The 25469-nt window shown below is 52.8% G+C and overlaps 2 protein-coding genes across 3 annotated transcripts in view; one reads left to right on the forward strand and one right to left on the reverse strand.

The window, feature by feature from the left end:
- The window catches only part of VAV1 (vav guanine nucleotide exchange factor 1), a 48320-nt gene extending 35992 nt beyond the window's left edge, over positions 1–12328 (reverse strand). Inside the window, exon 1 of the mRNA XM_080810091.1 lies at positions 12037–12328. Within this exon, the coding sequence (XP_080666217.1) occupies positions 12037–12240 (204 nt within the window). The 5' untranslated portion in view covers positions 12241–12328. The remainder of the gene's footprint in view (positions 1–12036) is intronic.
- Positions 12329–17469: 5141 nt separating this feature from the next.
- SH2D3A (SH2 domain containing 3A) lies at positions 17470–25308 on the forward strand (the record flags this gene model as incomplete). Of its 2 annotated transcripts, XM_080825784.1 has the most annotated exons (9): positions 17470–17538; positions 19233–19582; positions 19934–20010; positions 21921–22405; positions 22546–22661; positions 22826–23000; positions 23089–23200; positions 23526–23711; positions 24618–25308. In XM_080825784.1, 9 exons carry the CDS (start codon positions 17470–17472, stop codon positions 24776–24778), a joined length of 1731 nt encoding a protein of 576 aa, XP_080681910.1. In that variant the 3' UTR covers positions 24779–25308. The 2 variants fall into 2 exon arrangements, with proteins under 2 accessions (XP_080681910.1, XP_080681911.1); XM_080825785.1 differs by lacking the exon at positions 21921–22405 and having other exon boundaries at positions 22803–23000.
- Between the last annotated feature and the right edge of the window lie 161 nt (positions 25309–25469).

Below are 25469 nucleotides of genomic sequence, written 5' to 3' on the forward strand. Positions count from 1 at the left end.
TGCCGTGTGGGTTACCTCAGAATTCCCCACCTGTCTCCTCAGCTCCCCCATCACCCATTAGCCATTCCCTGAATGAAATCCTCTCTGCCTGAAAGATCCTAGGATGATTTCTGCTTTCCTGGCTAAACCCTGACTGGGAAAACCAGAAATCTAAATCCACGACTGTCTCCATACCCACCTAAAAGGTTCATATGTCCCCTCGAAGAGGCAATGTTCGTATAGTGCTTGTGGTCACAGGTTTGGGGGTTCAAATCCCAGCATAGCTACTTATTCACTTGGGCAACTCACTTAAACTTTCCATGTTTCCATTTCCTCATCTGTGAGACTAGGATAATAACAAAGAACGTGTTATGCTTTCCAAAGATTGCCGCAAACACAGTGCCCACCCAGCATGCTCTTCTGCAGTGGGACTTGTCACACCTCCATCAGGAGGTGAAGTCTGATTCCCCTGCCCTTGAATCCAGGCTGGTCTTAGCGAATTACAGCAAAGCGACAGACACAATGTGGTCTCTAAGTAGGTTAGAAGAAAATTTGCAGCTTCTGTCTGTCTTGAGAAACACTTGATCTCTCCACACTCCTTCTCAAAACTCAGGTACCGTGCTGTGAGGAAACCCAAGCCACACAGATCCCCACTGCTCCGTTCCACAGCCCCAGCTGAGCTCAGCCGCGAGTCACTCCATCCCAGACTCCCAGAGTGCAGGGGAAGGATCTTCCAGCAGATTCCAGCCCTCCAACGTTCAAGTCTTCTCATCTTGGGGCTGACAAACCCCACACTCCATTTGAATTCTTGACTCACAGAATCTGTGAGAATTCTAAAATAGTTGCCTTTAAGTTTGGGGTGGTTTGATTCATAGAAGACATCATGGCACCCACTCTATGGATTTGTTGTGAAAATCAAATGAGTTCAAAGTGTTACATACTTGGAACAACATTTGCACATCATAAATACTCCACAAATGGGACCTGTTTCTATTGTTATTCTATTGTTATTTATTATACTTTCTGACACTACTTCCATCCCTCCAATTAAACGGTTTGTTTCAAAGTACCAACACCTCGCTGTGGATACACTTTCTTCCTCTGGTCTCTGGCTTTCCCCCCAAGTCACAGGTTCTCTTCTGACTCCTTGGTTTCTTTTTCCTCCTCCCCGCAACCTCTCCATGCTGCTGCACCCTGAGGCTCAAACCTCTTTTCTTCTCTCTCTCTCTCTCTCCTCCCTCCCCAAATGATCTCATCCACCCCTATGAGTTTGCTTACCAATCACTACTAGGTACTGCTTACAGCATGTGACAACTCTACAACCATTCACTCATTTAATTCTTGTAACAGACCTATAAGGCAGGGACTATCCTGACCCCTATTTGAAAGGTGGGGAGACTAAGGCACAGCAAGGTACAGTAACTCACCCAAGATCCCACAGTCAAGGGGCAAGGGTCCTTGCCCCTCAAACATGGTTTCTCGGCCTCAGCAGAACTGATATTTCAGTGGCTGTCCTGGAATTACAGGACATTTAGGATATCAGCAGCATTCCTGGTCTCTACCCACTGGATGCCAGGAGCACACCACTCCCTCCAGTAGTGAAAACCAAAAATATCTCCAGGCATTGCCAAATGTGCCCTGGAGAAACAGAGTTGCTCCCCACACCCCCGGCTGAGAACCACTGCACTAACCACTATGTTATGCTGTCTTCCAACTCCAAGGTAACTCGGCCCCATCAGAACACCCCCAAAACTTGACTCTCCTCAGCCTTCCCATCTTAGCAAATAATGCCCCCATTCACACAGGTTCCTAAGCTACAAACTTAGACATCATCTCACCTTCTTTTGTTCACTCCCACCACTCCTCCATCTGGTCTGTCAGGAAGTCTGACCGGCACAACCACTGAAATGTGAGCCCTCCCACTGTTCCTGACTCCGAGTCCAGCCACCATCTCATCCCTGTGGGACACCTCCATCAACCCTTCTGCCCATGTCCCCTCAATGCCATTTCAATTACCCTAACAGTCTGGTCCCCAACAGAGCAGCTCGAGGGACCTCTTTAACCCACCAATTTGCTTAAACCGTCCAAGGACTTCCCATCACATCTAATTATGACATACCCACAGCCACACTAGAGAAGTGCATTCCTCCCAACCTTAATCCCAGCACTCCCTCTTCACCATTCGCCTTCATTTAGACCCCTCCTCACCACAGGGCCTTTGCATGGCATTTGCCCTCCTTGCCCCATTCTTCCCAGAGCCAGTCCCCATCCTTCAGCTTTCAGCTTTCCTTGACCACCCTCTGGAAGCATGCCCCTTTCCTCTTCTCCATCTTGACCTTGGCTTATTTTGTCTGCAGCATTTATTGTAATATTTTATTGATTCACTTTTTTACTGTCTATAGTGGGTTGAATGGTGACCCCCTCCGAAAGATATAACTACCTCAGATCCCTGGATCCTACCTGTGAATGTGACATTATTGGGGGGGATAAAAAAAGGACTTTGCAAGACATAATTAAGGATCTCGAGATCATGAGATCATCCTGGATTACTGGGGTGGGTCCTCCATTTCATCAACAAGGGTCCTTACACAAGACACACAGAAGAGACCCACAGACAGACAGACACGGAGGGCACAACCTGGTGAAGACAGAGTGACACAGTCAGAATCCAAGGAAAGCCTGGAGCCCCCAGAAGCTGGAAGAGGGACGGAATGGATTCTCCCCAAGAGCCTTCAGAGAGAGCTCAACCCTGCTCACACCTTGATCTCAGACCTCTAACCCCGGGACCCGTGAGACAACGTACTTCTGTTATTTTAAGCCATCAGTGTGTGGTCCTTTGTTAGTGCAGTCACAGGAAACAAGTACACTGCCCTTCTCCCCCACAAGGCCATGAACTCAGGAGACCAGAGAATGTGTCTGCTCTGTTCTTTCCCATAACCCCGGCAATCGGCACAGCCCCTGCTGCTCATAATAAAATAAGTGATTATTCTAACCCAACAAAGCTCTCCATCTCCTCCTCACTGTCCCCAGACAATAATTGTTCATGCATATCTCTTTGGACCTTCCGGAAGATTGGAAGCTTGCTCCCTCCAAAACGGAGTTTCTAGGGAGGGGGTGGGATAGGGGATTCTGCCTCCGGACGGGACATTTGACAATGTCTGCAGACATTCTCTTGTCACGGCTCCAGGGGAGAGGTTGCTACTGGCATTGAGTGGGTGGAGGTCAGCTGTGTCGCCAAACGCCCTACCATGCACAGAGCAGCCCCCAGGACGGAGAAAGATGGGGCTCCAATAGTCAGCCGAGGGCACCAGTGAGAGGCTGTGCAGTGACTTCATACTTGGTGCCAGTGTAAACATCAATTGCCTCCTGACATCTATTCCCACTTCTTTTGCCAGCAGCCCCTCAGCATCTCCTAGGGAGCCACCCGATCTCCTCCAAGTCTACCTCCTTTGGGTGGGGTCAACTCCTCCCCAGCACCAGGAAAAATATGCGACCTCAGCCTGGCCAATCAGAATGGCATATTCTACCCACCACAACAATTGGTTGAGGAATAGACACGTGACTCCCCGGCCACCCACCCCCCACTCCCTCTATCCCCACCCCCTGCCACATGCACACACAAAGAAATTATGTCCAGTGAAGCCCAGACTTGGGCTTGAGCAGCGATTTTTCACTGTACACAAAAATGTGGGCACCTAAATTTGGAGCACCTGGGCACTCTTGCCGGCTACCATGAGAGGAAAGGATGACTGAGAATGGAGGAAAACACTGAAAAGGCAGCTGAGTTAAGGGTGGAGGTGATCCTGAGATAGAGCCCCTGGATCCAGCTTGACCTGAACACATTTTCTCCTAAGCTTTTCAGTTATGTGAGCTAATAAATACTATTTTTTACTAAGCCAGTTTCAGTTGGGTTTTCTGTCACAAGGGCTAAAACTCTTGGTTAAAATTTTTGCAGACCGAGCTCAGAATTTCCTCAACCTTCAAACTTCTCCAACTGAACATCCCTTATTTCTTCCCCAAGGGACCTGACTCCCAAGTTCCTCCTAAAACCCGGGTCTCCAATCACGATCCGTGCTAGAAGTTCAGCTGTGCCCATTCAACACACCCTTGGGTTCTTTCCACTTCCGGTGCCATTAATGTTAACAAGGCAGACAAACAGAACTTCTTTTGGCTCCTCAAATATGCCCCAACCTCCCACACTCAATTGGCATGTAACCTCCTCCAAGAGGCCTACCCTGATTGCTTCTGGGGTTTCCCCCGCCTCTCTGCTCCCACAGTGCCCTGGGCTCCACCCACCCATCAGCAGACTGTTCCACTCTCAGGTTAACTGCCTAATTCCTCGCCTATTTCCATGAGCTGCATGAGGATCTGTGTGTCGTTCATCATGGAATTCTCCATCATCCTGTACATGGTTTAATACAAGGAAATATCCATGACATGGATGGTGTCATCATTATTATTATTACCACAACATCATCATTTTCCCCATTTTATATGTGAGAAAACCAAAGGCAGGGGAGGTCTGAACACTTGCCCAAAGTCACATAATTAGGAACCAGTAGAAGCAGGGACTGATCTCAAACAATCCATACTTAACCACAGCTAACCAACCACCACTAACCAATAATAAGCAAGCACTCAACAAATACCCATTGAATCAGGGATCAATTGGTAAACTCTTTCATGTAATGAAAGCAGCCACAGACAATATGTCAACAAATGAGTGTGACCATGTATTGATTAAATTGTGTGTATGAAACAAGGCATAAGTTGTGATTTGCTCTCCCAGTATTAAAGGAAGGATGAGTGAATGAAGTGAATAGTTGATAATATTATTGAGCACCTACTATGTGCCAGGTGCTGTTCTAGGCACCAGTGACACAGCTGTGAACCAAAAAGACAAAAGCGTTGCCCTGACATTCCACTGGGGGAAGCAGATAATAAGCAAAAAGTAAAAACTATGTAGGTCAGAGGGCTATAAGTGCCGTGGAGAAAAATAAAAATAAGAAAAAGAAGAGAGAGCACAGAGGGGCAGGGGGTAAGGGGTACAATCTTATGTGTGGAAGCCAGGAAGCTCTCTGATAAGAAACATGAAGGAGATAAGAGACCAATCACAGTGTATATCTGGGGAAAGACAGATCCATGGAGAAAGAACAGATGTGCAAAGGCCCTGAGGCTGAATCGGACCAGGGGGGGTTGTGGGAACTGTGAGGAGGCTCATGTGTCTGGAGCAGAATAAGTAAAGGGAAGGGGGAGGGGAGGGCCAGGAGGTGGGCAGAGGCCATATGCATAGACTCTCATGGGCCAGGGTGAGGACTTTGTCTTTTGCCCCAAAGGCAATGGGGAGTCATGGGAGGGCTGGGAGCAGGAAAGGAACAGGATTTCCCAGCACCCTCTGTGGAAAGTGCTGAAGGGTGACATTTCCCAGTACTAGGCCCAAAAGAAGGTTAGTGAACAGAACAAAATGGAAGAAAAGCAGGCACAATACCAAATGTTGGCCCTTCCAGACTTCTGTCCCCATCAGCCACAGTAGTCATGTTAAGATGAGGTCTTCCAACCAATCCAACCCAACCCAACATACCTGGCTGAGATTTGCTCCCGCCCAGGCTCCCCAGTCCCTAGCTGAATCCCTCCACCATGGCTTTAGTTCAAGCCCTCCTCATTCCTTATCCCACTACAGCTTCCTCCAAGCCAGCCTCTCTAGACCTGCCTCTCTAAAGCTAGCTAGGCAATATTCCACAGTTCTAGAGCATTCTCTTCTATGCCCACCCAAACATTTCCTGTGCTCCCTGGCTGCCAGCTAAGCCATTCTCAGCCTCTCTTGCAGTTGGATGGAACCATGTGATGGAGTTCTGGTGAATGGATCAAGAATGGAGGTGAAAGCACCACTTCTGGGCCTGGCCCATGAAAGCCTCCCATAGTTTCCCTCCTCACAGTCTTCTTCTCCACCTTCTGGGATAGAGAGGACTCCAGGGGCTTTAAGGAGAGTAGGGCTATGGGATGGAAGAAGCCCAGGTCCTGTAGGGACTTTGTAAAGAAGAGCCACTCCCTTAACCCCCAGTTGACCCAAACTAGACTGTGATGTGAGCAAGAAGGAAACCATTACTGCTACTGATGTGTATACTTTGTTATAGCAGCTAACATTACACATCCTGACTTATACCAAATCGGACAGCCAACTCATACTAACTGAAATCAAAGTAACAAAAAGAGGACTTCCCATTATTTTAGCATTGGCTAAATCTAGCACATCAATCACACCAGTAAGGAATTTAACTTAACCTATCACGTTTAACCCTCACATAACCCTGAGATAAAGGTGCTGTCCACATCCCCATTTTATAGATAAGACAACCAGGCTCAGAGAACAATGTTTTTCTTCTCCAAGATCACAAAGGTAGTAAGTACCTGACTTGAAATTCAAGCCAGCCTAATATATAGAGAGTTCCTAAAAACTAATAAGAAAGAAAGGACAGCAGTCCCAGAAGGGACAAAAGAATAAAGGGGCAAATGATACAAACAAATATTTCTTCACCAAGAGAAAACATAAATAGCTCTTAAACAAAGGAAAAGAGGTTCAAGCTCATTCAGAATAAGAGAAATGTAAAGTGAGCCATAATGAGCTCCATACATTACCCATCAAGTTGGCATGACTCCAAAGTCTTAACAACGGAACAGTCTGTGGCAAGGTGATGGCCAATAAGCACTCTCACGCTCTGTTAGTGGTAATGTAATTGGAATAGTCCACATGGGAACAGGCCCAGATGGAGAACAACTTGGCAATGTCTGCCAAAAACACAAAGGCCCAGCCACTTTGAGCCAGCAAATCCTTCTGAGAACTTATCCTGTGGGGATACTTGCTCATGTGTATGGCAGCAACAATAACATTTCTGTGTGGCCAGGAACTTTTCTAAGTTCTTTATAGTGGTTCATTATCCCTCCCAATGATGCTTAAAGATAGGGATTTATTACCCCCATTTTAGAGATGAGGATATTGAGGCACACAGAGGTTAGGTAACAAACCCAAGCTCACAAAGATGAGGAGTCAAAAAATGATTCATGGACAAGGTTAATGGTTGCAGTAAATGTGTCATAACAGAAGTCTGGCACAATCCAAGTGTCCACTGATACAGAAGATGATAAAATAAATGATCGCCCCATTAAACAATGGGATAGAGGTGGTTTTGGGTAACTGCGGACAGCAAAAATCCCAGCACCGGGCTACCCAGGGTTCTAATCCCCAACTGTGCTGCTTTCGAGTTAGGCACCCTGAAGCAAGTTACTTGACACCTCTGTGCCTCAATCCCTTCTGTGAAAAATGAGGATAACCTACCTTCTGCCACCTCTGGTGTTACGAGGATTAAACAAGTTAATGTATAGAAAATGTTTACAGGGTGCCTGGGTAGTGCAGTCAGTTAAGCAAATGACTCTTGGTTTCAGCTCAGGTTGTGATCTCAGGGTCGTGAGATTGACCCCCACATCAGGCTCAGCACTCAGGGCAGAGTCAGCTTGGGACTCTCCTTCCCCCTCGGCCCCTTCCCCTGCTCATGCTCTCTCTTTCTCTCTCTCTAAAATAAATAAATATATCTTAAAGAAAAGAAAATGTTTACAACAGGAATCTGCAAACTTCTACAAAGGTCTGGAAAGTTACTATCTTCAGCTCCGCAGGCCAGACAGTCTCTGTGGCAACTCTGCAGTTCCACAGTTGTAGCTGGAAAGCAGCCATAGACAATACATACAGGAATCAATGGACATGGTTATGTGCCAATAAAACTTTATTTATAAAAATGTGCTGTGGTCCAGGGGCACCTGGGTGGCTCAGTCTGTTAAGCATCTGCCTTCAGCTTAGGTCAGGATCCCAGGGTGTTTGCTCAGTGGAGAGCCTGCTTCTCCCTCTCCCTTCACCCCCGGCTAGTGCTCTCTCTCTCTCTCTCATGCGCTCTTTCTCTAAAATAAATAAATAAAATCTTTTTTTTTTAAGTGCTGCAATCCAGATTCAACTGTTGGATTGTTGTTTGCTGACACCTGGTTTGGACTGATGCCTGGCACATAGTTAACACAATATAAGTCATTTGTTACGTAAGTACACTATCCAGCAAACCATGCAGTCAGGTGGTTGTTGTGGTTGTTGTTTTAAATAAGACAATCTCTATATATTGATCTGGAAAGAGTCCCAAGATGATGATTAAGTGAGGAAAGCAAGACAAAGCAGTCAGTGGTATGTGCCATCTTCCATTTAAGGGAGGAGGATGGGAAATAAGGACCTAGACTCCTATTTGCTTATGTTTGCATGAAGAAACTCTGGGAGGATACACAGTCAACTTAGAAGGAAAGAAAGAAAGAGAGAGAGAGAGAGAGAGAGGAAGGAAGGAAGGAAGGAAGGAAGGAAGGAAGTTAGTTTGCGTATGGGAGAAGGAAGGAGCTAGGTGTCTGACAGGACTAGAAGTTAAATTTTTCCTTGTGCACCTTTTTAATGTGTTGTTGTTTTTTAAAGATGTATTTATTTGAGAGACAGAATGAGCAGGGTTAGGGGCAGAGGGAGAGGCAGAGGGGGCAGCAGACTTCCCACTGAACAGGGAGCCCAACGTGGGGCTCAATCCCCAGACCCCGGGATCATGACCTGAGCTGAAGGCAGACACTTAACTGTGAGCCACCCAGGCGCCCCGCTTCTTGTGTGTTTTAATATTTGAACCATACGGATGTATTATTCAACCAAGTAAATATTTTAAAGGTTGTTTCAGTTCTCTGTCCCTGATCACAGGGTTTCTCAACCTCAGCACTACTGATGTTTGGGGCAGAGAATGCTCTGCTGTGGGTGGCACTGTGGGACGCTGAGTAGGATCCCTGACATCCATCCACTAGATTTCAGTACCATCTCCCAGATGTGGTAAAACCAAACATGGGTCCACATATTGCCAAATGCCCCTGGGGGTCAAAACCAGCCCAGCTGAGAAATACTCCCCCCAACCCAAACTCCCTCTTGCTGTGTTACCTTTTGCTACCCCACGTCCTTCCAAAGAAAACTTTTTAGTTTAGTGAGGGTTTATCAGGCATCAGACACCGTGTTAAGCAGTATCGAAATAACACAACAGTCCTCGAAATAAAGGTGCCATTTTTAGCCATGTTTCACAGATAGGGTAACTAAGGCTCGGAGAGGGTAAGCCAGGAAGTGGGGGCATCAGGATTTGAACCCAGGTCTGGTCACTGCCCTCCAGCTGACCCCCTTTCTAACTCTCCTGCCCTCTCCCCTGCCTCCGCCAGTGGCCTGGGCATTCTCAAGCTGGGAACCTTGACATCATCCGGGCCCCAGTGCCTGCTCCGCCAGGTCTAATCAGCTCCCACGCCCTGGTGGGTCTTTCCCACAATGACTGTCACATTCGTCCCTTCCTCTCCACTCCCTTGGCCTTAAAGTTTCATCTCTGCAACCCAGAATGTGGACTCCCAGAGAGAGGAAGTGAGCTAGGATGTCTGGCGGTCAAGGTGCCACCTGTAATAAGATCCTCCCTCGGCCCCAGATCTCAGCTTGGAGATCTCACCCAGCTTGGAGACTCGCTCTGGTCTGACTTCAGCCATGAGCCATTCCCAGCAGACTCGAGGGCCACGCATGAGCTCTCACCTCAGGGCCTTTGCACTGGCCGTACCCCTGCCCAAGAGTGCTGTGTCCCTGGATTCACAAGGTTCATCCCCTCATCTTCCCCAGGGCTCTGCTCAAATGTCACCTTATCAGTGACCACCTATTCAAGAGTGCAACCCCCACACTCCGGAGCTCCCTTTTCTGCTTTGATTTCTCCAGAGCACCTACCCCCTCCCCACAGGTTAAACGTTTCCGTATTTGCTCACTGTCGGTCTGGCCCACTAGCAGGCGGGCTCCTCAGTGACAGCGCTCTGGGCGTGTCTCCTTCCCACTGTCCCAGCACCAAGAAGGGGCCTGACGGACATCACAATTGCCCTGGAGTGCAGGGGCTCTTCCCGCCCTCTTCCCTGGAAACAACTGAGAAAAAGCAGAGAAACTGAGAAGCATCCGGATTCTGGTCCCCACACCTTCGTCTATGCCGCTCTGGCCTTCCGCATCTCAAGGGTGGTCCACAGCCCCAGCTTAAATCAGAGGACACAGGGTCCTGCAAATCTAGAAAGCTGTTCTGTTCTGGGGGAACCTTCCCCCACCTCAATGGGACCACGTTTCAGCTTCCCGCACTCATCCCCCCTGTGAATGGGGAAAAGGGTTAAGCTTTGCGGGGAGATAAGATGAGCGGAGGGAGGAAGAGCTCCAGATGGGAGGGCTGCGGAAACACCCCTGCGTGGCCTGGGGCCCGACTCGGCTGGGCATAGGAAGCCAGAGCCATGGGAAACTCCTACTCACTCTTCAAAACCCAGCACAAGCGTCCCCTCTTGCATAAAGCCTGACATCGCCAGGCAACGTCTTGCCTTTGCTTCAAGCTTCCCAGCCCAGAGGTGTCTCCCTGTGTCCTAGCCGTGACCATGCAGGGCTGGGGGTCTGTGTCTCCCCAGGCTGGGAGCACCATGAAGGCCAGGCCCGGACGGGGCCTTGGCACCGCCCGGCACAAACAAGGACGCTGCCTCCCTGCAGCCCCTACGGCTGCCTTCCCAGATCTTAAGGCCAGGCACCCACCCCCCAGTCCCCGCGCCCTTCATTAGACAACCAGCTATAAGCAAGATGCAGGCAGGGGTTGAAGTTCATCCTCAAGTTCATCCACTTCCCCATCAGCGGCTATTAAAGCCTCACTGGGAACCTTGACCGCTTCTGGGTCCAGGGTCTGACAGGTCCCGTGGCTACTTCCCTATCTGCTGGAAGCCAGGAGGTAAGCAAATGTATGTAAATCCAGGAAGGCCTGCGGCCAGAGGGGCTGGGCCCCTGGAGTTCCCTCATCCTTCCAGGAAGCCCTGCCTGGGCAAAGGAGGGTGGGCCACCCACCTTCCCCACACCATGGCTGTGTCCCCAGAGAATGCCCCCAGGGACCCCCACGGGCGTGCTCCCTGAGCGGTTACTTCCCCTCTCCACATCCCGCACGTGGCATCTCAGGGACCAGAGAAAAGGCCCCCCCAGGCCAAGCCACAGCTCCCAGGCACCAAGCTTTCATTCCAGAGTGGAGCCAGCCAAGAGTGTCCTCTCAGACTTCCAAGGCAGGTGAGGCACCGGGAGCGCCCAGCCCCAGCATACGCGGCTTCCCCCCAGCACCCAGACACCACAGGGACCCAGAGAGGGGATCCAGTCACGTTACCTCCTCCACCCCAACCGCATTCAAATAGGGATTTGAATATATTTCCTGAGTCTAGAAGGGCCCCCCCCCCCTCCCGCTTGCTCGGTACAATCCACCCTCCCCGAACCTGGGCCTTTGCAGTAATCCCTACAGAGCAAGACTAGCTCTTTCTAGGCTCCAAACCCCAGGACCCACTCTTGGGCTCAAGACCAAAGCTTTTCTCAGTGTCTCTCTGGGATGGATAGAGCTAGGAAGACCAGAGCCCAGGGGCCCACAGCCCCCCACCCACCCCACGCACCCCAGGCCCAGGCAGGAAGCGAAGGGGAAGAAGATGTGAGGGGAAGGAAGGGGCCCAGGGCCCGGGAGGAGGAGACACATGTGGGGGAAGAAGTTGGTGGAGGCCCCTCCCCCATAGGCAGAAGGGGGGGATGTCAAAGGAGGTAATAAACCTCCGGCACCCTTTTGGCCACCTGGGGGTTCCCAGGTATCCCTCAAGCCCCCCCACCACAGTCCCATCTGGAGAGTTGAACCTCTGTGGAGTCAGCCTGGGGCTTGGAAGCTTTAACCCCGAGTTTGTCAGTTCTCAGCCTAGATGTGCAGGAACTCAGAGCCTATCAACCCGTTCCTGTTACCCTTGGGTGAGACACCCCTGGGATCTCGGCGCTTACCACCCCCTCCCTCCCGCTGCCCATCCCCCTGTGCCAGCCCCAGAGTCCAGCGCACATTCCCTTCTCCATCACAGGCCCAGAGTTTCAGCGCATTGACTCTCCTGGTGCCAGCCAGGCGTGTGGGGCCCCCCACCTCCAACCCTTGGTGCCCCAGTCAGTGGCAGGCTCACCTGGGACATCTGGGGGCGCAGGTTGACCTCACGCAGGTTGATGGCATGGGGCAGCAAGTTGTTGAGCAGCTGGCACAGGAGGACGCCATCCCGGAGGGCCTGTGCCAGCTCGCACACCTGGGCCCCGTCCCAGGTCACCCGGTGGCTGGGCGGCAGCACCCGGCACTGGATCAACCAGTGAGTACACTGGCGCCACAGCTCCATGGCCGCTGTCTTCCCGGGTGAGCCCGCGCACCCTTGCGGCCTCCGCGGCCTGTCTGCCTGCCTCTGCTAGCTAGCTACCACTTCCTCTTCTTTGCCTGTAACTGTCGCTCTGAGAGGGGGTGGAGGGGGAGGAGCCCTGGGGGGGGGGTTGGGGGGGGCGGGAGCACCTGCAGCCCAGCCCCTTCTCTGCAGGACCTGGCATCTCTTCTCCCCCCACCCACTCAACACAGGCCTGGGCATCTGGGCAAGGCATGACATCCCTCCTCTTCTTCCAGCCCACACTGCCCGGCAGCCAGCAAGGCCCTCCATGACATGCCCCTGTCCCCTCCCTGCCCTCACCTCTTCCACTCACCACTTTCCCTCACACACTCTGCTCCAGCCACACGGGCACTGTTCCTCCAAGACACCAGACCACCCCAGAATCTTAAATCTTGCCACAGGGCCTTTGCACATGGTGCTCTGGGGCCTTAGGCAAGCAACTCCATGGCTAGCTCCCTCACCTCCAACAGTGACTCCTTCACCTCTGCTCAGTGTCACCTTCTCATGAAATCTTCCCAAATCTCTCCATTTCAAATCACAGACTTTATTTCCCACTTCCCTGCATTGAAGCCCTGAACACCATCCAACAAACCTGACATTTTATTATAATTCTTTCTTTATTGTCTATTTAGAAATCTCTGTCTCATATGTTCCCAGCACCTGGCATAAATACATGGTCCACAAGTATTTGTTGAATGAATAAATAAATGGTTGGAAGCTTTTTTTTTGGCTCTACCCCTGACATCCCCAAATTCATTTATGTATGGCTCTGGCCGTGGCCACCACCGTCTCTTTCCTTATAGACTTCGAGGGGGTCGCTCATTAATCCATTCGTTTGGCAAACATTTACAGCCTTCGTAGACCTCATCACTACCTGAAATCATTTTGTCTACAAGGTCCCGCGCCCCACCTCCCCCCCACTGGGCTGCATAGACTCCCCTCCCCCATCTGCCTCACCAGGCACCCCTCTTGGATTTTCTTTTTAATTCTTTAATCACTAGGGGGCGCTAGTCTCCTTCAGTGGAGGTACCCCCCCCACCCACCGCCCAGCCCTCTAACCGTACCAAAACTAGGTGGGAGGAGGTCAAGGAAAAGACACTCCCCCCAGCATTTCCTGAGCCTCGAGTCTCTTCGACATTCGCGCGGGGGAAAGCCGAACCTGGAAATCACCAGCTCTGCGATCCCACAGGCACCGAAACTTTTCATCTCCAACCATCCCAGGCGCTCATTTCCTCATCTGTAAAATGGGTGACAGTAACCTTCACCATTTGGAAGCACAGTAGGGATCAGGGATCGTGGGGTTGCACAGAGGAAGGAGAGGACGGCAGGATGACGCTCCAGGGCTCCAGGTACGAATCCCGTCTGCGCCACTCACAAGCCGGTCAACTTGGGCAAATGGCTTCGCTGCCCCCTGCCTCCGTTTCTGCATCTGGAAAATGGGGGTGATGGAAATAGTACCTACTTCACTGAGAGGTCGATGTGAAAATCAAATGCATTGAAGCCGGTCAAGGAAGCGGAACGGTCCGGGCACACAGAGCCCTCAATAAACGTGGCTAGACCGTCCTCCCTCTTGTTCCAGATCCACTCCCCCAGCCTTTCCCTGCTTGCTCCAAGCATCATGATGGAAGCCCCCCTCCCCCCTCCTTCCTCCCACCAAGGAAACCACCTGAATGTCTCCCACGCCATAATCCCCCCGAGTCTAGCTCATCTCCCTTGTGCTGTTACACGGGGAAGCCTGTCGTGTTTTCCCGCATCGGTCTCCACAAAACCCGACACCCACTGGAGTTCCCTTCCCGGAAACCCAAGGGGACGGTCTGGAGGAAGCGCACCTCTACGTCACAGCAGCCGCCCACCCCGCGCTGCAGGAGAGCCCGTAAGGGGCCGTTCTGTCCCCGCGAGGGACCCTGGGGGTGAGGAGAGAGACTCTCCTCCCCACGTCCCAAGAGGTCGGGGTACTTAGGACCAGCCTGCGCGGAATGGAGGAGCCGAGCGCTAAGGGGCGGGCCTAAGAGGGGCGAGGAGCGTGTGGGCGTTACCACCCGATGGGGGCGGGGCGACGTTTAGGCCGCTGGGGTAAACGGAGTTTCCCAAGAGGGCGTGGTTTGTGGGTGTGGTTTTCGAAGGGGGCGTGGTTAGTGCCGAGAAGGGTTCTAAGAGGGTGGAGCGGGGACAGGAGGGCGGGTGTCCTGAGAGGCCACCTTCGGAGGCGGAGTCCTCCGGGGCGGGGCCAGGTGCACTGGCTCGGGAACCCGCGGGTGCGGCCGGAGAAGGTGGGGCCGGCTGGGGCGGGGAGGGAGGTCCCCGAGCCGCAGAACCTCCAGCTTCGGCCCGGCCCCAGCCTGTCACCAGCTCCGCGGGTCCCGGCCCAGGTGAGTGAGGGGCCCCAGGCACATCCAGGATCGGGGGTTATTGTGGGAGGGGAGTCCTCTCTTTTCCAGGTGGGGCCACCGGCTTTCAGGGAGAATCTGAGTGTAGGTCCAAGAGCATCAGCGGACGTAGAAGGGTCGCCGAGTGCCCGATTGGGTCGCTGTGCGTCACGCGTGTCGGTGTACCTGGGCGTACCTGGGAGTGCATCTCGAAGCGTGTTTCCTGTGCAACACGAAAAGCCTCCCTGTTTCCACTTTGCCTGAACAATCTTTTTAAACCACAAACCAGATTGCGCCCCTCCCTCATTTAAAACCCTTCCGTAACTCCCATGGCATCCCGCTAAAATGAGAATTTGGGGTGCACCAGAATGGTTTCTTCCCTGCCGACTTCGCCGCTGTCCACTTAGCTCGTTGCTCGGTGCATTCCAGCTACAACGGCTTCCTTGATGCTGTAAAGTGAAAAGAGTGAGCTCTGTCTCGCCCCCAGGCCTTTGCACTTGCTGTCCACTCTCCCCTCCCCCACCCCATCCCCCATCCCCTGTCTGGAACTGCTCTTTCTCTGAACCTTTGCGTGACTGTCTCCTTCCCTTTACTGGGGGCTCAGCTCCAATGTCACCTGGTGGGAGAGACCTTCCTGACTATATGTTATTTACAGTAGCTGACTCCTCCAGTCTTCTTTATCACACGTTCCCGTTTTATCATCTTCAGTGATTACTCGTAGACATTATCTTCTTCATTCGTTGTGTGCTATTTATTGCTTGTCTTGCCCACCGGACAGCACAGGGCAGAGCCTTGATCTCATTCATCACTGTGTCTCCAGGGTCAAGAACAGGTCCTGGAACATAGTAAGTGCTCAACCAATCAGTGTTTGCTCAATGTCAAGTTTGAGTACCTGTGTCTAACTGTGTCCATGTGTCCATGTGTAGGTGGTTGACCCCCTTCACATGTATGTACATAGGTGTGGTCTATAGAGCATGAATAACCCCCTTCTTTTCTCCATGTCTGCCCCTACCCCATTTTCTTCCTGATTCTGCTCCCTTCCTCTCTCCCCTGCCCAAATATCCAGAAATTATTCCAAATGATGAAGGGCAGGAGGAGGGTTTATTTGGCCTGTGTCTAACCTGCGCCCACTCTGAGCTTCCCCCCTTATCCAAATTCCCCTCCTCCAAACCAACCAGAGCCTTGTGAGTGACCCACCTGCGTGTCCACTAAAGAGGGCACAAGACAGAGGAAGCTGGCGTTTGGGGAGTCGAGACAGAGGCTGGCCTGGCCCAGCTGACAAACAGGAAGTACACAGGCGTCCAGGAGACACACCTGGTGTTCAGGCATGCAGCACCTGGGGCGGGCCTGGGAACTTCTTGCCCGTTTCTGGCCCTCAAGGCCCTGCTGACTCAGGATGAGAGAATCCTGATGCTATTTCCCTGCACACCCAGCCAGGGCCAGAACACCTTGGGGGTGGAGGAAGTGAGAAGCGGACCCACTGCTTCCCTCCCATCCAGGGCAGGTTTTCTCCACCAGACACTGGAGACACACAGGGCCTGAGGCTCGGCCAATACCAAGGGAGTCCCAAAATGTCAGAGGCCTGACTTTGACCATAATAATAACAAACGGCGTGGCTCCAAAATTTAAGAATCTGCAAATGCCAAATTGCTGTTTGCTGGTGTTTCTACAAAATATGACTTTTTAATGTCCTTAAAATTGTATTGCATCGGAGGGGCACCTGGCTGGCTCAGTCCGTGAAGTATGTGATTCTTGATCTCAGGGTTGTGAGTTTGAGCCCCATGCTGGGCGCAGAGCTTACTTTAAAATATAATAATAAATAATAACATTTTTTAAAGAAATGGTGTTACATTGGAAAGCCACGTATGGGTTAGATTTTCTTACAACTTAGGAATTCTTGAGTGTGTACACAGACTGATTAGAAGGGAGCGATTACTCAAATACATTCACTCTGGCCTGGAATGTTCCTTCGCCCAGCTGGCTCACTCCCTCAAAATCCTCCAAGTTGTCACTGACCGAGACCTTCCCCGACCACCCTATGGAAAATCTTACATCCACCACTTGAATCTTCACATTCCATCCCTGGCTTTATTTTTCCACTTAACGTCTTTCTGATCTATCTACTGCTTCATCTCCTTATTTATTTTCTTAATTACTGTCTCCCCCACTGGAACAACAGGTCTCCAAGGGCAGGGATACCCCTGTTTTGTTCACTGCTGGGCCTCTGGTGCCCAGCAGCACCTCGCACAGGGTGGGTGCCTCATAAATATTAGTTTGAGTGAATTAGGTAATGGGTTTTCTCTGAAATGTAGCATCATATCATCGGCATGAAAATTGCATTACATTTGAAGGGAGTGCCTAGGTCTTCTCCCTTTGCAAGAATCCTAGTGAATGCACAAGTGTTTCCATGAGATCACAGCCAATTCTAAATTGAAGTTAATCATAGCCCAATTTATATGATGTATATATATGAATCTAGCATGTATATATATAAACAAAATCTAATGTATATATATTTTTGTCTATGAGTAACTTGTTTAACTTAGAATATGTTTATAGGTTATATATTTAGAATATGTTTATATGCTATATGTTTAGAATATGTTTGTATGTTAGAATACGCGGAGAGAGAGAGAGTTGCATTTTACAGTTGATAGGATGTGGGCTACTGTCTCCAAAACTAAGGGGAATATGGAAAGGCTGACCCAGCCACCCAGGAAGCTTAGGAAGCAGGAATAATTCTTCCCATTTTACAGATGTGGAAGACTGAGGACTGTTGAAAGTACAGAGTTCAGCCCCTGCACCCTCTGCCCCCAAGAGCTCCATGCAGGTGCTACAGGATGGAGAGGACCTTGCCAGCCAGCCCTGGTACCACGGCCCCCTGTCCCGTCAGGTATCTCTGCTTCCTGCAGGGCCTCAGCACCTCGGATAGGGAACCTCTCCCGCCCTTGAACTACTGGGGACCTCTGGGGACTGCTAGGGTCCTGGAGGAGGGACTTACAGTCAAGGTCTATTGGAAGGGGTGGCTGAGGGTCTGGGGACCGTCTTGAAGCTTGCTTGGTATCGTGGCATGCTCCCCGACTGGACTCCTTGGCTTTGCTTATCTCTCCATCTGGGTCCCAGGCACCGGCAGTGGTCAGGGTCCTGTCTGCCTCTTTTATCACCTTCGGTGACTGCTCTTAGACATTATCTGTCTTCTTCATTCATGTTCATTCATTGTGCTTCATTGGCGCATGTATTACCCACCCCCCACTCCGGACAGCACAGGGCAGAGCCTTGGCCTCATTCATCACTGTGTCTCCAGGGTCTAGAACAGGCCCTGGCACACAGTCAGTGCTCAGTGTTGTGCGCTCTTGACATCTTGTGCTCAACCCAAATCTTACTCACTTGTCACCCTCAGGAGTCCTGGGACCCCGGCCATCCAATCAAATTGTGAGAGTCCATTATTGCTTAGTGGTTAAAAATCCCAGCCCTAGGGGCGCCTGGGTGGCTCAGTGGGTTAAAGCCTCTGCCTTCGGCTCGGGTCATGATCCCGGGGTCCTGGGATCGAGCCCCACATCGGGCTCTCTGCTCAGCAGGGAGCCTGCTTCCTCCCTTCTCTCTCTCTGCCTGCCTCTCTGCCTACTTGTGATCTGTCTGTCAAATAAATAAATAAAATCTTTTTAAAAAAAATCCCAGCCCTACAACTTACATTTTGTATGCCCTTGGGCAAGGTATTTGACCTATCTGGGCCTCAGTCTCCCCATCTGTAAAATGGGCGTGATGGTATCTACTGCTTAACTTTGGTGAAGGATTAAATGAGTTCATATGTTTTACACCCACAGCAGGGCCCGGCATGTAGGAAAGGCTACATGTGTGCACCATACGGGTTTTTCAGTCTTCAGTTCCCATCACCGACTCCGCTTTGCCTTCCTCTGGTGCTGTGGCCCCTGCCCGTTTCCACACCGGCCACTACAGCTGGCATAAGACCACCTAAACATTTTTATAAGAGGATTTCCAGGCTGCAATCAGTTTGGAAGGATCCAGCAAATGGCACTTTTTGAAGCCACATTTGTGCACCGAGCCTTGTGCATTTACTCAGGTTGGGTGTTGCATTAGTCAGTATTAGCTAGCAGCGGCAACAAACATCCCGGAGATGTCCCTGGCTAAACACAGCCAATATTCTGGGGCTTGTCCATGTTACAGTACAAGCTGGTTGAGGAGTGGGGAATGTGGAGCTCCAGAAGTCAGTCAAGACCCAAGCTCTTTCTAGCCTGTGGCTCTGCCTTCCACAAGAGCTTGGGGGTATATCCCCTGACGGGCAGGGGACAGAACCTGTAGGATTGGGCAGGAGGGCTGTGTGAGCCAGGTCTGGAAATTCCCAGCAGTGGTTCTGCCTCATCCTATTGGCCAGATTGTGTCAGATGACGACTAACTGCAAGGGAGCCTGGGAAGTGTATTCCAGAGGTGTGCCCATGAGAAAACGGGAAATGGTTTGCTGCAAAACCACAGCAGCAACTTGGGTGTGGGGATGGGGGGGAGGAATCACACTGAACTGCAGATCTGGGCTGATGGCTAAGCCCCCTGCCTCCTGTCCTCCACCCCCAGAAGGCTGAGGCCCTCCTGCAGCAAGATGGGGACTTCTTGGTTCGAGCCTCCGGGTCCCAGGGGGGCCGCCCAGTCATCTCCTGCCGCTGGCAGGGCTCAGCCCTGCACTTCGAGGTGCTCCACGTGGCCCTGCGTCCCCGGCCAGGCCGGCCCACAGCCCTCTTCCAGCTGGAGGATGAACGGTTCCCAAGCCTGCCCTCCCTGGTTCGCAGCTATGTGACCGGGCAGCGCCCACTGTCCCGGGCCACGGGGGCTGTGGCCTCCAGACCCGTGATACGGCAAGGACCCATTCGACGCAGTTTTAGTGAGGACACCCTCCTAGAGAGCCCAGCTCGGTCAGAGCTGCCCAGGTAATCATAAGCTCTCTACCTCACCAATGACACCTGATACCCACCTGTGCACTAACCGATACCGACATTTGGGCCTGGATTGATTGGGGGGGGGCGGGGCTGTGCTGTGCATCGTAGGACATTGAGCAGCACCCCTGGTCTCTATTAGATGCCTATAGAATCCTCTCCACCCCACCCCCAGTTGTCACAACCAAAAGATGTCTCCTGACACTGTCAGGTGTCCCCTGGGAGTAGAGCACCCTGATTGGGGTCCGCTGGTGCTGAGTGACTAGATAGAGGGTTTTCTGGGCATCGGTGGGGGCTGCCCTGCTCAGGGTGGGACTACACATCTCCCTCTTCTCTGTCCCCCAGGGCTAGGAAGCGGAGTGACAGTCAGCCCGCAGGTTTGGAGCACATGAGGCGGTCAAGAGAAGACCACTCTGAACCAGGTAAGGGTCCACCAGGACAGCACAGGGCCCCAAGATTGCTTTGCCACTCACTGCCTGACTGATACGGCACAGATGACTTAACATCTTGGAAACTGGGGACAATAAGACTTTCAAAATTGTGGGGCACCTGGGTGGCTCAGTCACTAAGCGTCTGCCTTCGGCTCAGGTCATGATCCCAGGGTCCCAGGATCAAGCCCTGCATTGGGCTACCTGCTCTGCAGGAAGCCTGCTTCTCCCTTTCCCACTCCTCCTGCTTGTGTTCCCTCTCTTGCTGTGTCTCTGTCAAATAAATGAATAAAATCATTTTTAAAAAAGACTTTCAGGGCACCTGCGTGGCACAGTGGGTTAAGCTTCTGCTTTTGGCTCAGGTCATGATCTCGGGGTCCTGGGATCGAGTCCCGCATCGGACTCTCTGCTCAGCAGGGAGCCTGCTTCCCTCTCTCTCTCTCTGCCTACTTGTGATCTCTCTCTGTCAGATAAATAAATAAAATCTTTAAAAAAAAAAAAAGACTTTCAAAATGGTCATGTGATTAAGAAATCCACAGACACTTTTGTAGGGGCTTAAAAATGGGTGACTTTTTTAAAAAAAGATTTTATTTATTTATTTGAGAAGAGAACACAAGATGGGGGAGAGTAGAAGAGGGAGAAGCAGGCGTCCCGCTGAGCAGGGAGCCCAACTCGGGGCTCAATCCCAGGACCCTGGGATCATGACCTGAGCCGAAGGCAGATGCTTAATGACTGAGCCACCCAGGCACCCCGCTCCAGCCGGTCTTGTTCCTGCCTCAGGGTCTTTGCACTTGCCGTTCTGGTCATGGGAAAACCCATTCCCCTAATCTTTTCCTGACTGACTCCTTCTCATTTAACTTGAGTTCCTCAAAGTAGCTGACCCTGGCCATCCTACCTAAAAGGGGATTTTCCTTATGCCCTGTCTGCCCCATCTGCCCTGCCTCCCCACTCCCCATTCACCATGAATCCTCACTGCCTGCTGCTGTACTAAGTGCTGAGATGTATCACTCAATAGAAAGACAAAGACCTCTGCCCGGTGGTTCCAACATCCTACTGGAGGAAGATGGACATTGACAACAAAAATGAGTCTGCTTTGGGGTAAAAGTTAAAAGTGAAACAGAGTCAGGGAGATTAGGAATAGGGGGGTGGGAGTATTACAATTTTAAGTAGTAGTCAGGACAGGCCACATGGAGAAAGATTTGAAAGAGGTGAAGGAGGAAATGATGTGACCATCTGGGGAGGTGAGAGTGATCCTGGCAGAAGGAACAGCCAGTGCAAAGGTCCTGGGGCCAAAACAAGAACTTGAACTGTTCATTCAACCAAAAGGATGTGAGTGGAACTGAACTATCCAAGACTCAGATCTGGGTTTTTGTTTTGTTTTGTTTTGTTTTGTTTTGTTTTGTTTTTCTCCTACTCTGAGAACTTTGGCCTTCACTCAGAATGAGCTAGAACCATGGGAAGGTTTTAAGTCCCTATAAGTGGGCCTATTTATATGGCTGGTAAATACAGCATCTCCCAAAAGTCTGGATGCAGCTTTAAGTTCTGATAACCTCAGAAGCAACCATGCCACAGACTTCATTTGAAAGTTTGATAAGTGTAGTTTCTTCGATGCTTTTGGAGTTTTGTGAATTTCGAACAATTTTTTTCTATTTTAGTTTTGCACGTCAGAGGGGCAACAAACAAAGAATTCACATTTAAACTGTAGTATTCAGAATTCATACGTAAGTGTTAAAGAAAGTTCATTTTCAGACCACTGATAAGTGTGTAGCATTTATATAGATGAAGTTGTAAGTTGTAAGTTCAAAGCCACACCAAGAGACACAGTTATTGACTTGGTGAGCCGCCCACCCCATCCAGCTATCTTTTCTGTGTACCCCCTTCACTCCGTCTTGTTTGACCCCTAGGAGCCTCCGCTGTGCCCATGTGTGCCCTCCCTCGGATGGGCAGTGACCCCGTTCTGCTGAGGACTCCGCCTCCTCTGGGGTCCGTTGTTGACAGCCTTAGAGCCTCCGATGGGCAGCTTCATGCTAAGGCACCAACCAAACCACCTCGAACACCCTCACTGGTGCTGCGTGAGGCATCTGAACGCCCCCCAACATACTGTGAGCTGGTGCCCCGAGTGCCCAGTGCCCAAGGAACCCCCCCGGGCCACAGCGGCCCAGAGACAGAGGCCCCGTGGTGGGAAGCCAGCGAGGAAGAGGAGGAAGAGAACAGAAGTTTTGCAAGACCCGAGGCCGAGGTCTCTTTCTGGCCCCCTAACAACCCCTTCTGCCTGCTGGGCCCCCAGAATCGGCCCCTGGAACCGAGAGTCCTGAGTACTCTTCGTGACCTATTCCTGGAGCACCATCCTGGGAGCACGGCCCTGCACTTATTATTGGTGGATTGCCAGGTGGGTCGACTACTGGGCCACTCCTCCCCAGACGGGGGCTGAGGCCAGGCCAAGGCCCCACAGCACCTCACACCCGTATACTCATTCTCGGCAGCTGACCTCCCCACTAACCACCCCCCTCCACCCCTCATCCTGCCCAGGCTACAGGCCTCCTAGGAGTGACCAAGGCTCAGCGGTGTGCCATGGGGGTCACCTCTGGCCTGGAGCTGCTCACACTTCCCCATGGGCATCGCTTGAGGTTGGAACTTCTGGAAAGGTGAGCCAGCCGCCTGGAATCCCCAGGGTCTTCAAACCTGCCCCCATTCACGGACCCCCGGGGAGGAGGGGAGATAGGCAAAGCTTCCCGCCGCCCCCACGCCCCTCACCTCCGAGTTACAAACCTTCCACTGTCCCCCAGACCCTCGCTCTCCACCTCCACAGACACGAGGCGCTGGCGCTGGCCGGGGCGCTGGCCGTGCTGGGCTGCGCGGGGCCGCTGGAGGAGCGCGCGGCCACCCTGAGGGGCCTGGTGGAGCTGGCCCTGGCGCTGCGGCCAGGGGCGGCCGGGGACCTGCCTGGACTGGCCGCGGTCATGGGCGCCCTGCTCATGCCCCAGGTGCGTGGGGAGCAGAAATGAGGAGGAAGCCTGAGGGCGGGTGATGGGGAAGAGGGAAGAGACGGCATGTTCCGGGCTCCTCCCTCAGGTGTCCCGGCTGGAACGCACGTGGCGCCAGCTCAGAAGGAGCCACACGGAGGCTGCCCTGGCCTTCGAGCAGGAGCTGAAGCCGCTGATGCGGGCACTGGATGAGGGCGCGGGTGAGTGGCAGCCCTTGGCGCCGCACACCAGCTCTAAACGGAATCCTAATCCAGCTCTAGGCCCCGCACGTCCAGTCAGTTCACCATAGGCTCCACCCTCTTCGCTCTAGGCCCCGCCCTTCGCGTCCGGCTCTGCCCCCGGGCCCAAACCCTAGGCCCCGCCCCCGCCCCGGTCCTCGCCCTGACCCGGGCCTGCTCGGTGCTCGGCTGGAACCGGTGTTTCTGGGCTTCTGCTGCTACGGTCCGCCTCGACCCAGTCTCCCACCCCCTTCACCCTGGCCGCGTCTTCGGCCCCAAGCCTAGCTCAGAGCCCTTCCCCGCACAGGCCCCTGCGAGCCGGGCGAGGTGGCGCTGCCGCACGTGGCACCGGCCGTGCGCCTGCTGGAGGGCGAGGAACTCCCGGGGCCGCTAGACGAGAGCTGCGAGCGGCTGCTGCGCACCCTGCACCGGGCGCGTCAGGTGGCCCGGGACGCGCCTAAGTTCCGTGAGGCAGCAGCCCGACGCCTACGAGGTGAGTGCTCCCCCTGCTCCCGGCTGCCGGACGGCCCCGACTTCCCGAGCACCCCGCAGGCTCTAACCGAGTACCCAAAACCCCACCAGGCCAGGCACCAGAGCCTCCCGCCACGCCTCCCAGAGCCCCACCCAAGCCGGGACGGCCCGGCCCCCGGGGAGCTCTCACCCCGAGTCCGAGTCGCAGCCAACAGTGTTGACAGGAATAGTGCTCTCCAGCCCAAAAGGGTTGGCCCCCCGCCCCAGAGCCACGTCCACAGAGTCCCACTCCCCGCCCCCACCCCCGTTCCCGCTCCCACCTGAAACGACCCTGCCCCCAGAGGATCTCGATCCCTCCAACAATGCCTAGCTCTCTCCAAAATGAGTCAGTTCTTCAACCTGGCAGAACAGCGCCCCCTCCCCCCCCCCCCCCCATTGCGTTCAGAGCCAAACCCTTCCTCCCGTCCTGGAGCAGCCCAGCCTCCCAAATCCCCAACCTGGCTTATTCCGCTTTCGCTGGCGACCTAAGCACGCCACTCACTCCAACGTAGCTCTGTCTCCCCCAAAAATGTGTCGCACTGGGCAGCCCAGACTCCAAATCTTGCCTCCCAAGTGGCTCCATCCCCAGGCACAGCCCCTAAGGGCCCCCCCACCCACCCACCCACCCGGCATCGCGCACTGGAACGGACTGCCCCCATGCACCCTGGCAGAGCCTGCTTCCACCGAGCCCCTTGGCCACCCCACTCCCAGTCCTGCGGAGACCCCGAGCGCCCCCTCCCCGTCAAGCCCGCCCAGTTGTGCAGAGCTTCGGGGCAGAGTCCCTCCAGTCCCAGCGGGGACAAAGTTCTTAAGGCAAGAAGGCAGGTGTAGGGTGGGGCGAGGCGGGAGTCTGGCCCCCCGCCCCCAGCCCGCCTGGCCCCACCCCCAGGATTCCGGCCGAACCCGCAGCTGAGGGAGGCCCTGACCACAGGCTTCGTGCAGAGGCTCCTCTGGGGAAGCCGAGGAGTCGGGGCGCCACAAGCCGCACGTCTCGAGAAGTTCCAGCGCGTCCTCAGTGTCCTTTCACAGCGCCTGGAGCCGGATATTTGAAAGCACAGACCCCCTTCTTCATACTGGGACACCCAGGCTTTGGAAACCCCCTGCAGACACCAAGGAAGTTGCCCCAAGCTGTTCACATAGCCAAGCGCAGTGGGAACCCGGATTCTGCCTTACACAGGGGGGAAGGAGGGATTTGCAAAAACCCACACCACTCCCCCAAAAGGTATATGGATCCTAGAGTAAGGGACAGCCTCCTCCCCCAAACTAGAAAACCCAGGTGTCTGGAGGCCCTATCCCCCTTCCCATCCCCAAGCACATATCTTACAAATGGGGAACATACACTCTTAATGGTAAAAGAACTTGCAGATCTCCTACTCAGAAGCCGATGCAAATGCTTACGAGCTGTGTGACTTCTAGCAAATGGCTCAACCTCTCTGTGCCTACCTTCAACATAAAAGTGAGGCTGTGTACTTTCCAGAGGTTGTCACAGGGATTAAAGCTCAGTGTTCAAATGTCATGGGTGGAGAATGCCTGGTACACAGTAGGTGCTCAACACTGCCTTTTCTCAGTAAAGCTGCGGTAAACACAGAAAGGATGTTTGGTGCTTTTCTCCCTACACTGAAGTCACAGACAAAAACCCAACTCTGGGTAAGTTTTGTCCAAGGTGTACCCGAGTTTACCTCCCCTTCCTCATTCCCTCTGTGGCCAGGAAAAAGGCTGGCATTTGCATATGCCAACCCAG

Source organism: Martes martes, assembly GCF_963455335.1.
Source record: "Martes martes genome assembly, chromosome: 1".
Taxonomy (NCBI): domain Eukaryota; kingdom Metazoa; phylum Chordata; class Mammalia; order Carnivora; family Mustelidae; genus Martes; species Martes martes.